The sequence below is a fragment of the Coregonus lavaretus genome (assembly GCF_964263955.1).
Source record: "Coregonus lavaretus genome assembly, chromosome: 18".
Lineage (NCBI taxonomy): Eukaryota > Metazoa > Chordata > Actinopteri > Salmoniformes > Salmonidae > Coregonus > Coregonus lavaretus.
In genome coordinates this window covers 47,062,241-47,076,678 of record NC_140005.1, presented here as the reverse complement: position 1 = coordinate 47,076,678, position 14,438 = coordinate 47,062,241, and the positions used below count along the sequence as shown (strand labels likewise).

At 41.8% G+C, this 14,438-nt stretch overlaps 1 protein-coding gene across 6 annotated transcripts in view; it reads right to left on the bottom strand.

Moving 5' to 3' along the window:
• Positions 1–14,438, bottom strand: part of LOC311145935 (BTB/POZ domain-containing protein 9-like) — a 33,836-nt gene that overhangs the window by 16,479 nt on the left and 2,919 nt on the right. For 2 of the 6 annotated variants that reach the window (XM_084182333.1, XM_084182336.1), the window contains exon 2: positions 10,036–12,134. In XM_084182333.1, the coding sequence (XP_084038459.1) occupies positions 10,036–10,178 (143 nt within the window). In that variant the 5' untranslated portion in view covers positions 10,179–12,134. Of the gene's footprint in view, positions 1–7,149; positions 7,320–10,035; positions 12,816–14,438 lie in introns of those variants that run through there. The other 4 variants (XM_084182337.1, XM_084182338.1, XM_084182335.1 and 1 more) reach the window with 3 other exon arrangements.

Genomic DNA, 14,438 nt, shown 5'->3' with positions numbered 1-14,438 from the left:
CTATGAACAGTTGATGTTCAGATGTGTGTTACTTGAACTCTGTGAAGAATTTATTTGGGCTGCAATTTCTGAGGCTGGTAACGCTAATGAACTTATCCTCTGCAGCAAAGGTAACTCTGGGTCTTCCTTTCCTGTGGCGGTCCTCATGAGACCCAGCTTCATCATATCGCGTGATGGTTTTTGCAACTGCACTTGAAGAAACTTTCAAAGTTCTTGAAATGTTCAGGATTGACTGACCTTCATGTCTTAAAGTAATGATGGACTGTCGTTTCTCTTTGCTTGTTTGAGCTGTTCTTGCCATAATATGGACTTGGTATTTTACCAAATAGGGATATATTCTGTATACCACCCCTACCTTGTCATAACACAACTTATTGGCTCAAACGTATTAAGAAGGAAAGAAATTCCACAAATTAACTTTTAACAAGACACACTTGTTAATTGAAATTCATTCCAGGTGACTACCTCATGAAGCTGGTTGAGAGAATGCCAAGAGTGTGCAAAGCTGTCATCAAAGCAAAGGGTGGCTACTTTGAAGAATATCAAATATCAAATATATTTTGATATGTTTAACATTTTTTTGGTTACTACATGATTCCATGTGTTATTTCATAGTTTTGATGTCTTCACTATTATTCTACAATGTAAAAACTAGTAAAAATAAAGAACCCTTGAATGAGTAGGTGTGTTCAAACTTTTGACTGGTACTGTACCTCTTAATCCAGTTCACCTTTGTAGTCTGATTAAACAGCGTAAATTCTAAAACTTTAAGACCACCACTACAAATATTGTTGATAATGACATCATTCTTGAATTTGTGTGGCTTATTTTTCCAAATGAAATTGAATAATTTGTTGAGTGTTGTACACGTAGACTTGGGAATCTCTAAAGTTGTAAAAAGATAAGAAGCTCGAGATAAATCCTCTTGCCTTTGAGAGGAGAGCTCTACCCTGAAGAGATAAATCACTTGCCAACCATGAATTAATTATTTTTTATAGATTCAATAAAGGGATTTACAGTGCATTCGGAAAGTATTCAGACCACTTCCCTTTTTCCAAATTTTTGCCAAAAGGCACCTAAAGGACTCTCAGACCATGAGAAACAAGATTCTCCGGTCTGATGAAACCAAGATTGAACTCTTTGAACTGAATGCCAAGCATCACATCTGGAGGAAACCTGGCACCATCCCTACGGTGAAGCATGGTGGTGGCAGCATCATGCTGTGGGGATGTTTTTCAGCAGCAGGGACTGGGAAACTAGTCAGGATCAAGGTAAAGATTAACGGCGCAAAGTACAGAGAGATCCTTTATGAAAACCTGCTCCAGAGTGCTCAGGGTCTCAGACTGAGGCGATGGTTCACTTTCCAACAGGACAACGATTCTAAGCACACAGCCAAGACAACGCAGGAGTGACTTCGGGACACATCTCTGAATGTCCTTGAGTGGCCCAGCCAGAGCCCGGACTTGAACCCGATCGAACATCTCTGGAGAGACCTGAAAATAGCTATGCAGCGACGCTCCCCATCCAACCTGACAGAGAATCTGCAGAGAAGAATGGGTCTGCCAAGCGTCACACCCAAGAAGACTCGAGGCTGTAATCGCTGCCAAAAGGTGCTTAAACAAAGTACTGAGTAAATTTCATCAATTTTAGAAAAGACTAACAAAATGTGGAAAAAGTCAAGGGGTTTGAATACTTTCCGAATGCACTTTACATTAATTTATTTCATTAGTATTTTGGGTAATCTTGACACCTAAATAGGTTACAACATCCTTGACAGAACTTTAACATATTCTAGGACACTGCTTCTTTAAATGCTAACATTTCACATTTTGCAATATTCAATACCAAACCTGCCACTTGAGAGAATTGCTCTACTGTATGTAGGGCTACTGGAAACTGATTTTCATTTTTCAAAAAGAGTGCTGTATCGTCAGCTAACTGGGAAATCTTCACCTCTTCATCACATACAATTCTTTCAAATTGACTCTTGGTGACCATTGAATAAACCATTTCTGAGATCTTGACAGCCCTGACGAATCCTTCTATGAATATCAAATCTAGGTGAGGTTCCACAGGAAAGTTTAACACAACTATTACCACCATTAAAGAGTTTTACTATATACCAGTATCAATGCATGGACCAGTTTGGGTTTTTACTTTACCTTCTATAACGGTATTTCAATGTTTGTTTTGTTAAAGGTGATACGCAACTCAGGCGGGTGTAATGTCCATTTTTATAGTTCACTCTGTTTGCTACTCGTCTTTCTCTCTCCTCCTGCTGCTGCTTCCCACACCCTATCACTCAAGGAGAGAGCAGTTGCTCGACCACAGAGTCAAACACTTTATTGCCGTTCACTCTTCAGTAAGCATGGTCAGATAGATGCAGAAAGATGGTGAAAACAATGCTGCTTTCCACAAGTGTTCTACAATTACAATATTAGTTTGAGTATCTTACTGTCTGCAAACTACGGTCTGCTAGTTTTATTTTTCTTAGCAAGTTGTGACTAAAATAAATCTTGTTAGTACATTTAGCTAGCTAGCTAAGAGTCAGAGCAAACATGCATAGCAAATACAGCCTGGTACCAGTGCTGGTGTAGGCCTAGATAAGCATATTGTTTGTGCAATGGTATCTTAAAATCGGAGAGGAATAGGTGAAACATGAATATATTAGCTAGCTGGCTAAGACAACATGGAATGTAACATAATTAGGGTCCCCTGGAAACATTGCCCAACACTTCATTTTTTATTTAACCTTTATTTAACCAGGTAAGCCAGTTGAGAACGAGTTCTCATTTACAACTGCGACCTGGCCAAGATAAAGCAAAGCAGTTTGGATCCTACCCGGTCAATAATTCCTCCCTGGCTTATTCATTCGTTGTCATGTCAAACAATGCATTCAAGGTGCTGCCCACTATAGAATTAGAATAATAATTATAATTCCATGATTCCAACAGTTCAATTAACTAGGCCTAGATTTTTGCCCATATCATGCAGCCCTGCGTGGCACAGTGTGGAAATGATAACAAAAGTGCAGGAAATGCAGATTCTATTTTTTTTTACGTTGGATTGAACAGTATAAAAAAAATCTGAATGGAGAAATCCCTTATAGTTTATTTGTTGCCACCCTAGGGTCATGAACTACTCATAATACATATTCAAAACTTTTATTAGCCAAAAACATAAAATACCGTCAATATTTTTAAATATCATATATATTTTGGCCATATCTCCCAGCCCTCATTCTATTTCATATAGCCTCTTGTAAAACACTCACCATGGTCACTAATTACTCCATTTTAAAACTACAACCTTGTGATCTGGCAAAACTGCTGGCAAAATATAAACTTCAGTAGTATATGGTTTAAGACTGGAGGATATCATCCATAAGTCAATTCTAGACTAAGGAAAAATCTTTGTTACGCCAAGTAAATTGTACATCTGATGGATTTTCTTACCCTCCAGATATCAACCATATCTAAATTCGGATCAAAATGTCAGCCTATCAATTTCGTTATACATTAGCATGTTTAAATCCTCAACAACAACAAGTTTTGATGTAGAATATCTTTCCAACAAACATTTTAACCATTAGTAAATTTCTTCATTCTTCATCATTTGGGGCATTTCAGAAATATCCATATACACAAAACATTAAGAACACTTACTCTTTCCATAACAGACTGACCAGGTGAATCCAGATGAAAGCTATGATCTCTTATTTATGTCACTTGTTAAATCTACTTCAAAATCAGTGTAGATAAAGGGGAGGAGACAGGTTAAATAAGGTTTTTAAGACTCAAGACAATTGAGACATGGATTGTGTTTGTGTGCCATTCAGAGGGTGAATGGGCAAGACAAAATATTGTCTTTGAACAGGGTATGGTATTAAGTGCCAGGTGCACCGGTTTGTGTCAAGAACTGCAACGCTGCTGGGTTTTTCATTCTCAACAGTTTCCTCTGTGTATCAAGAACGGTCCACCACCCAAAGGACATCCAGCCAACTTGACACAACTGTGGGAAACATTGGTGTCAACATGGGCCAGTATCCCTGTGGAATGCTTTTGACACCTTGTAGAGTCCATGGCCAATCGAATTGAGGCTATTCTGAGGGCAAAAGGGAAGGTGTTCTTAATGTTTTGTACACTCGGTGTATATTACACAGTATAAATTGTCTATCAGAATATCAATAACCACTGTCCTTTAGTGTCTGCTTTAGAAACTAAAACGTTGCCTTTAAAATTGTGGGCTAGAATGTCAATCCCCGCTGAATGATTAGAGCCGTTCGCTAACCACTGTCACTACCCCATTGGACTTTTCCAAAAAGTATTGTCTTCCGAGCATGAATGCGTCTCTTGTACAAAAATAAGGCTTTACAAAATAGAAAAAAAGCTTTCCTCTTCACCAAATTGAGTATGCCTCTGGCGTTAACAGTAATCAGCTTCAAATCCATTAAAAGTCAAATAAAATGAGATAAAATAAGAACCCTCTGCAAATCCAACCTTTCCCTCTCTGGGATTAAGGAATTTAACGGTTTACAAAAAAAAAAAAAAAACCTCGCTGTACGGAATGCAAACAGGACCATTTAGTTTTATGTTTTCCTCCCAAGGCGATGGGCAACAGCCACAGCATTCTCCATGTAGTTCTTTCCAAGCCCAGGTGCCACATTCAGGCAGATATCTATCACCTTTCCTTTTACATTTTCGTTGGTCTCCTCTGGAACCCCGTTTCTTGATGTCTTGAATCTCGCTGAACGCAAAATTCACAGACGCTTTGTGCGCTTCGATGCATAATGCATTCTCCTTCACCATCTTCTCCAGGTTGTCAGCCCTCTCGTTTATTTTAGCCATAACTCCTTGGATGATGTTCGCCTGCAGATCATAAAGGGGAGATCCTTTCGCTTCATCTTCTGGGCAGGGCTGTATTTGAGTCTGTTCACTGCGGTATCCGAGTCACTCAAAACCCCTTCCCCATCAGTAAGCATTTCGTCCTCAGATGAGTCAGGGCCAAGGGATGTCTGTCTTGCGCTCAAGTAATCATGTTCGCTAGCTAGGCTAGCTAGCGTTTCTATTCTTGACAGCATCCTTGTGGCTAGCTTTGCCTTTTCTTCTTCTTCGATGAGGTTTAACGGCGGTTGGCATCCAATTTGTTGCATTACCGCCACCTACTAGACTGGTGTACAACTCCCTTATATTTTGCTTGGAAAATAAAATAAAATAAAGAAATACCCTACAATCTAACAGTACACTCACAAATTCAAAATTATTATTAATAATTAACACCACCCCACTCCACTATTTAAATATATTCATTCCTACCTCATGCCCTCAACCTGAGATGATGGAACATCAACACTTAACACTCCCTGTAACTCTTCTGATGTCAAGTCTCGCACACCCAAATTCCTCTCTGCAGCTGCCACCACAACCTCAATTTTCTTAGACTTACGTTCCATCCATGCAGTACAATTAATAACCATTGCTACAAATGCTAAAAATCCAATCTTACTGAAACATATATCACTTGTTGGCCTATCCCTCTGCATTGGTACACCTCTACTACTCTCACCACTCCTCCCCCTTGACCCACCTTCCTCTACTTACTTCACTGCCTCAGCATATGACAACTTCTTCACTACTCTTACCCTGGAAACCTCAACATGCCTTTCTCGCACAGGACATTTCTGATCCCCAGCCCCATGGGCACCCCTTTAATTACCACATACCACTACTTTCCCCAATGCTACACATTCCTGTGTCTCATGCCCTTCTGCACACTTCTCACACCTTGGAATCTCCCTCCTACACACTGCTGCCACACGCCCATAAGTTTGACACCTGTAACATCGTAATGTATTTGGCACATAAGCTCGTACAGGATAACTTATATACGCTAACTTCACTTTATCAGGCAAAGACTCAACTTCAAAACTCAAAAGAACAGACAATGACGACTCTGTTTCCCCACTCTCGCCCCCCTGTTTGTGTCGCACCAAACAACGAGCATCACACACACCGGGAATCTTCCCCTTCAGTTGGTCAACTTTTACATTTACTGCTACCCCAGTAATCACTCCTTTCAATGGCGCCCTTTTCTTGAGAGCGAAACAATTCACCATTCTTTCCCCCATTTGTCTAAATGTGAGCGCCTTCTCCCTCTGACCAACAGAAACAAACAATTATCACTAGACCATTTCTGGTTAGCGTCACCGATTCCACTTTACCCATTTTACGTCATTTAGCCGACGCTCTTATCCAGAGCGACTTACAGTTAGTGAGTGCATACATTTTTTTCATACTGCCCCCCCGTGGGAATCGAACCCACAACTCTGGCATTGCAAGCGCCATGCTCTACCAACTGAGCTACACGGGGCTTGCCCAAAGCTCTTTTCACCCAACTTGAAACCACAAATAGATCAGCCAAAAGGCAAGGCTCCACTTTTTCCAAAAACTTCACTCCTACTGTCACAGACTCATTTTCATCTTGACCCTCTGTGCAATCCTCGGGCTCCGAGTCCTTCCCCACAACTTCCACTTCCGATAATTCACCCTCATTCACTTCCATTTCTCCTCCTGTCTTCGGCTCACTTTGCTTACATTTCCTACCATTCTTCTTTAACAAACCTTTTTTTCTCTTAGACCTCCTCTGCCTCTTTTCCCCTCCATTCCTCCTCCGTCATCCAGGTATACGTTTCCTTATGATAATATAATCTGTTTTTTATTATCTGTTTTTTGCTCTCTGAACGGACTCCATTTCGCTTTGACTTTTCCCTCCTACTCCGACATGTTAGCAGGTTATTTCCACTAATAGAGGATTTTTTTATAGTCTTACTTTTAAACCGTTTTTCACAGCTTCAGAAGTTTGAGAGGGTTATTCAAGGTCAAATTAGGCGACTGCACTTGTCGCCATCTTGACGTTAGTCACCCCATACTTAGTAACTTCGCAACTGATGTAGCTGCCGTCTAACGTTAATTAGCCCGTTTATTTATCTCACTGACATTTGCGCGTAGCTCAGTCACTGACCCTATTAAATAGCCATACGCCGCGGGAAGCTTATATTAAATAAATTGCCTGCGTTAGCCAGCTAGCTCTGGTTAGCTAGCTTGCTCTGCCAAAGCTAGCTAACGTAACTAACAAAATCGATTTCCTTACCTGAGCCAAAGTAGTTATCTTGTCTGCCCCTTTCAAGTGACAGCACCTTCTTTTAGCAAATCTGAACAGTCAGTGGCAAACGTCAAATAACATAGATGCAAATTCAAGCACAGGGATTTTGGTTGCAAACAAGTAGCTATGGATGCTAACCGGATGTTGTTTAGTAATAAAATGCGGCAGTTACGTAATCAGTCATTTATGAGAGCCTCTTGTGGCGAGGATACATAAATATCCTCCCTAACAGCAACATTTGTGCTCGGAAAAAATATTTCTAGCACTAAGATTAATGCATTGTTATATTGCCTATAAAGCATTTTGAAATTGACTCAGCTAAAATATTGTACATGGTTTTTGTAGATGATTAGCTCGTTTTTTTGTGTTGTTTTTACCCTTAATTTACCAGGTAAATTGACTGAGAACACATTCATTTACAGCAAAGACCTGGGGAATAGTTACAGGGGAGAGGGGGGATAAATGAGCCAATTGGAAACTGGGGATGATTAGGTGGCCATGATGGTCAGATTGGGAATTTAGCCAGGACATCAGGGTTAACACCCCTACTCTTACAATAAGTGCCATGGGATCTTTAGTGACCACAGATAGTAAGGACACCCTTTTAATGTCCCATCCAAAAGACGGAACCCCACAAAGGATAATGTCCCCAATAACTGCCCTGGGACCAGAGGAAAGAGTGCCTCCTACTGGCCCTCCAATACCACTTCCAGCAGCATCTGGGCTGCAGTCCAAAGGCAAAGTAGGAAGCCCTCGGCCCTATACCCTCAGCCCTTGAATTACGTTTTACATCGTCACATCCGAGTATACCTTAAATGTCCATTGCCAAAGCGAGGGAGAGCAATGATCTGAGAGGCAATTTCCTTGGTGGAAATCTTGAAGTTAAAAACAACCAACCTAAAGCTATTAATGTACCTAGCAAGCTAACGTAGCTAGCTAGCACTCCTGTCAGGTAGCTAGCTACAGTTACCCATAGCTGGCTAGCTATTTTTATAGATTGGTCATTTATTCCAATACATTTCAGAATTCCCAAAAATATGTTTATGAAGCTAGCTATGTTTTATAGGCCCCTCACTTTCAACCCCACAAGTGATACAAGTTCTTCCCTCAAGCTAAATCGAGGGGACAACGTTTGTGAATTGGACCTCCACTTAAGATGGCAATCAAACTGCATCCAGTTTCGACTGAGATTCCCTGAGGGAAAATGGCTAGCGCGAGGGCTGAAGGGGTAAAATTAACATGTTTGGACTGCAGCCTTGGTCTCCCATCCAGGGACCGACCAGGACCAACCCTGCTTAGCTTCAAAACCCGAAACGTTTGATCCAAGTTAAACAATTTAAAGGTAATGCTACCAAATACTCCTAACTGACCTAAGACAGGGACTTTTTACTAGGATTACATGTCAGGAATTTTGAAAAACTGAGTTTAAATGTATTTGTCTAGGGTGTATGTAAACTTCCGACTTCAACTGTAGTGTATCACTTGTTGGCCTATCCCTCTGTGCTGGCACAGATCTACTACTCACACAAATCCTCTCAGGATCCTTCCCCCTTGACCCATCTTCCTCTACTTTCTTCACTGCCTCAGCATAGGACACCCACACAACATTTTTGCAGAGGAGATCTTAGTCATCGCGGAATTTTGCATCTGACTGTTTGGTGCATTATTTCTCAAGTGAAAATATGTGCATGAGGATGAGTCGTCTCTCGTTGAATGACAACAGGCACTTCATTAAAGAATCCCTACTGTTGACCAATCGGCGACGAGGTGGCGTAGACTTTCCTCAGTAATTTTTTGGATGTGCCCAAACAGCCAAAAACATCACAAAATGTAGTCATAATATATGCAAAACTGTTCCGAACTGTTTCGGCTGGGAAGCATGCAGACCTTACCCAGTGCCCTCCCAAACCCTGAACAAATGTGATAAGCACATTGTTTACAGATGTCCTTGCTTTGTCTATTTTGGATGGCCTGCCAGCCCTCCACCGGCAGGCCCGTCTGAAGTTTGCCAATGAATATCTGAATGATTCAGAGGAGAACTGGGTGAAAGTGTTGTGGTCAGATGAGACCAAAATCTAGCTCTTTGGCATCAACTCAACTCCCCGTGTTTGGAGGAGGAGGAATGCTGCCTATGACCACAAGAACACCATCCCCACCGTCAAACATGGAGGTGGAAACATTATGCTTTGGGGGTGTTTTTCTGCTAAGGGGACAGGACATTTTCACCACATCAAAAGGGACGATGGACGGGCCATGTACCGTCAAATCTTGGGTGAGAACCTCCTTCCCTCAGCCAGGGCATTGAAAATGGGTCGTGGATGGGTATTCCAGCATGACAATGACCCAAAACACACGGCCAAGGCAACAAAGGAGTGGCTCAAGAAGAAGCACATTAAGGTCCTGGAGTGGCCTAGCCAGTCTCCAGACCTTAATCCCATAGAAAATCTGTGGAGGGAGCTGAAGGTTCGAGTTGCCAAACGTCAGCCTCGAAACCTTAATGACTTGGAGAAGATCTGCAAAGAGGAGTGGGACAAAATCCCTCCTGAGATGTGTGCAAACCTGGTGGCCAACTACAAGAAACGTCTGACCTCTGTGATTGCCAACAAGGGTTTTGCCACCAAGTACTAAGTCATGTTTTGCAGAGGGGTCAAATACTTATTTCCCTCATTAAAATGCAAATCAATCTATAACATTTTTGACATGCGTTTTTCTGGATTATTTTGTTGTTATTCTGTCTCTCACTGTTCATATAAACCTACCATTACAATTATACTTTTTTCCCCTCACTGTATGTCTATGTAAAAACCTTATGGCAAACTGTACAGCATGTAAAACGTCTTCAAAAGGCCTGATATAATCTTTGTAGTGACTCACCTCATATGAGGCTGTGTTGTGCAGGGAGATGAGCCCCCTTTGAGCTGAGTGTTGTCGTCAGCCCCGTGCTCCAGGAGGGCAGCATCTCCTTCCAGCAGGTCCTGGATGCCCGAGTCTCCCTCATTCACCATGTCCAAAGACATGTTACCGTCACAGTTATTATTGGTGGGGATACACACAGACAGATGGATGAGTCATTAACATTTTATCGTTATACATATTCCACAGGTCAGCTACGTTGACCGATGCCCTGTTTCTCACCAACAGCTCAGCGACCTCATAGTTACAGTAGGAGCAGACACACAGGGACACTAGAACACAGAACATTCAATTTACTGTATGTATTTAGTGAAAAACTAAATTCAATGCTAAAGATGTGTTCAATGCAGAACTAAAGCCAACTCAAAAGACAGTAGGGTGTACTAGTCAGACAACACATAACCACATGTAGAGAGTAAAATATAAAAAAGAGAATCTTTGCATTTAACCAATATGCTGTACTACTGTCCCATTGATTTTCTGCCAAGTTTGTCCGTCTCGGATCCTCTCTGCTCAGCAAAACTGTGGGAACTTTGCCTGGTGACATCAGCGGCCTGCAGCTCCACTTTAGTCAGCTAGGCAAAGTCTCTGGAGCTCCGGCAACAGGCAACCTGGAACACACAAGTGGAAGTAGGATAAATGGCATGTGATTAACAACGTTAGCTGTCACACTCTAATGAAGGAATTTGAAAAGTCCATCCCTGTTTACGTGAGAAGCTAGAGGAGTGTGAAGGGTTGTCTGTGCTGAAGATGCAGCAGTGGTGTCGGGCGTCAGGAGACTGGAACACACAGGAGGACCTCAGGTAAGTGGCATGTGAACATAAAAACAAACTGTAAATGACACTCCAATAACTACACGCCAATAAAAATCTTCCCTCTTTGCAGGGCTTCCTCCTGGGTGGCGTCATGCCATTGTGTCTGTTGCCTCCATTCTTCTTGCAGATAAGATACCAGCCAATTACAGGCCACCAGGTGGGTAGAGCTGCCACACTGCGTCCTAGTCAGGTCACCTGAATATAACGAAAGCTACCAAAACACAGCACACCCAGTGCCACACAATAACATTAACACTGGAGCAGTATTCATAGTTCAAGTCACACTCAATGTCCAATAACTACTCACTCTGTCATGTTGAATAGTTATGTTGCAGCTGTGACAGTCACACCTGGATCCACACAGTAGGTGGTCCTGCAGAAGGGAGAGGGAAAGGGCACACACACAGGTGGTTATCTGAACATTTTAAAGAAATGATAAATGAACGGCCTGTCTTGTTTGAAGCCCACTCACCACGTCAAGGTACAGGCCATGAGTGGGCTGTTTGTCTTTGTCTACTATGTTAGTTAACAACATAGATGCGGTTAAGAGATTAATGGAACAAATGCAGGATGCCGTCATTGGCGCACATTCGACACACAGTGGATATTTAGTTTTTTCCTTCTCCAATTTTAACTTATTTCGACATGTTTCCAGTTTGTCTCCTACTGACCTCAGGTTACGCTTGAGTGTTCTGGGAGATTCCATCCATCACAGTGTAGTTGTGTTCAGGAACACAAGTTGTGTCCGGAACGGCATAACTATGATCGATAGAGTCTGACGCCACACTTTCCTCACATACATCTACCATCACAGCTATATAATTGTGATGTAGGCCTACATCTGACAAAAGTAGTATCATCATGCATATCCAGCATCACAGTGATATCGCTGTGATCAATGTCTGCATCATCATTATCAACTCCCTCTACCTCATCAAGATCCTCAACCTCAGCACAGTATGTGTGATCATATGCAGCATGATAAACATTGCCACTTACCTCTGTACTTACCTTACTCCTTTGTTTTTCCCTGGGGCCTTGTGACCGCTTTTGTTGATGAACTGGAAAAGGAGAAAATAGTGGGCACAGCAATCCGGGTGAGGATGACTCTTCCCATGTCATCACGCCGAAAACACTCATTTTCAAAGTGATGGGCACAGAGTTGAGTGTCGGGTGGGTTCCCAATCCATCCACCTGACATTTTCTACCCACTGCTATAGCCTTGGCCTGTCATGAAATGGAAACCTGTGGAAAAATAGTGTATTTAATAGTAGGCTAGAAAAGGAAGCAATCCTTTTTCTTATTAGTTGCATAGCTGTTTCAATTTATACTAAACATTTCACAAAGAAAGGCTAACATCCCTGGTGACAAATTAAACAGACAGTGAAATGGTTACTAGTAGAAGTACATAGTGTCCCAACATAAAATAATGTAATGTTAAGTTGCGTCAATTCAAATCTGGTATAGGAACAAAAAGAGGTCAATACACGTCTTCTAAAATAGACTAGTATTTTAATTAATGCAAGACACTTCAATGGTAAATATGATGTTCCTATATACGGGTCCACTGAAAAACCACATAGGGCAGTCAGAGAACTGGTCCATTGTTATAAGTTCTTCTTTAAATACTCTGACAGAGATAGTTCCCGCTCCCTGCTGGCCTATCAGAGTAGAGACTGAGCGTGGTTTAGACTTACTCAGCCTATCGTTGGCACATAGGCTGGTCCCAGCCCCTTGGCGCTTCACTGTTGCCAGGCATTAGTTATTTTGCAACTTGTCCAGAGAGTCAGCACTTTTGCAGTACACATGTCCTTGAGTGGTCTAACAAAGAGGCTGTGTTTGTGTAAGTGAGTCACAAGCCTTATCTCACCCTACTCCCTAACACAGGGGTGTCAAACTCATTTTAGCTCAGGGGCCACATGGAGGAAAATCTATTCCCAAGTGGGCCGGACCGGAAAAATCATGGTATATATAACTTAAAAACAACAACTTCAGATTGTTTTCTTTGTTTTAATACGATCAACATACAACATAAAGCTGGAGCCTGAGGACAGTGTGTCCAAAATAGTACAAGCACAACATCACTATTAATCATAAAACACGTCAAGTTTATTTGAAAATTCTAAAGAAAAAGAACACAAACACACAATGCCTCAGTGATTAACAGAACTGTTTCACAGATCACAGAACTATATCAGGGGGTCATTTCTCAGGCAGAAATGTAGATAAAAAGAATGAAATCCTGTTCCCCAAACAAGTGCAAGAACCACAGAGTCAAGAATAGGTTAAATATACAAATAAAATAAAATCAATTAAAAACAATAGCACATCAACATAAAAACATATAAACATAAAGCTGGAGCCTGAGGACAGTGTGTCCAAAAGCACAACATCACTATTAATCATAAAACACCTCAAGTTATTTGAAAGTTCTGAGGACAAAGAACACACAAACACACAATGCCTCAGTGATTCACAGAAGTATATCACAGATCACAGAACTATATCAGGGTGTCTCATGTAGCACTTTAAGTGGGGTTGCATAGTTTATTTGACTCCTGATACCTGGCATCTTTTAGCTTTCACCAGCGCATCAATATCAGGCGTCACATCCTGAGTGGCAGCCAACTTCAGGATGTGATTCAAGTGCTTGTGCGTGAGCCTTGAGCACAGCTTTGTTTTATTTATGCTCATTACAGAGAAAACTTGCTCACAAAGATATGTGGTTCCAAACATGCACAACAGTTTTGCAGCGAGGGCTGTCAAGTTGGGGTAACCTGGCAAGAGATTCTGATTAAATGTGTCCAAGCCAGCTGCGGCAAATTTTCCCTTCAAATCCGAGTCACACTGCAAGTCTATTTCAAGTTGGATGCTGACGGGCAGATCAAAGGGATTCACGGTGAATGGCGAGCAAAAAACGTTGAAGTCTTTCTCCAGTTCACCAAAAATCTGAAAGCGTTGCTCAAACTCCCGTAACAGTCCCATTATTTTATCTTTGAACCGCTTCATGTCTGCCACATGTTGGGTCGCGCACACATTTTTCAAACAGGGGAAGTGAGCTGCATCACCACCGGCAAGTTGCGTCTCCCACAATGACAGCTTCAACTTGAAAGAACGTATGCTGTCATAATACTGCGTGACAACTTTGTTGCGCCCTTGCAGCTGTTTGATCAAGTTATTCAGGTGCTCTGTAACATCCACCATAAATGCAAGGTCCTGCATCCATTCTGCGGAATGGAATTCTAACACTGGTTTGCCCTTTTCTTCCATGAACTGTTCAATTTCTTCTCGTAAATCAAAGAAACGCCTCAGCACCTCGGCTTAACCATCTTACCTCAGTGTGGTATGGCAGGCCATAGATGTGGTCTTTCTCTCTGAGAAGGCTGTCAAACTGACGGTGATTCAGGCTTCTGGATCGGATGAAATTAACAGTTTGGATGACCACCTTCATGACGTTATCCATCTTTAATGACTTGCAACACAAAGCCTCCTGGTGCAAAATACAGTGAAAAGTCAAAAAATCACGTCCTCCATTTGCAGATTGCCCTT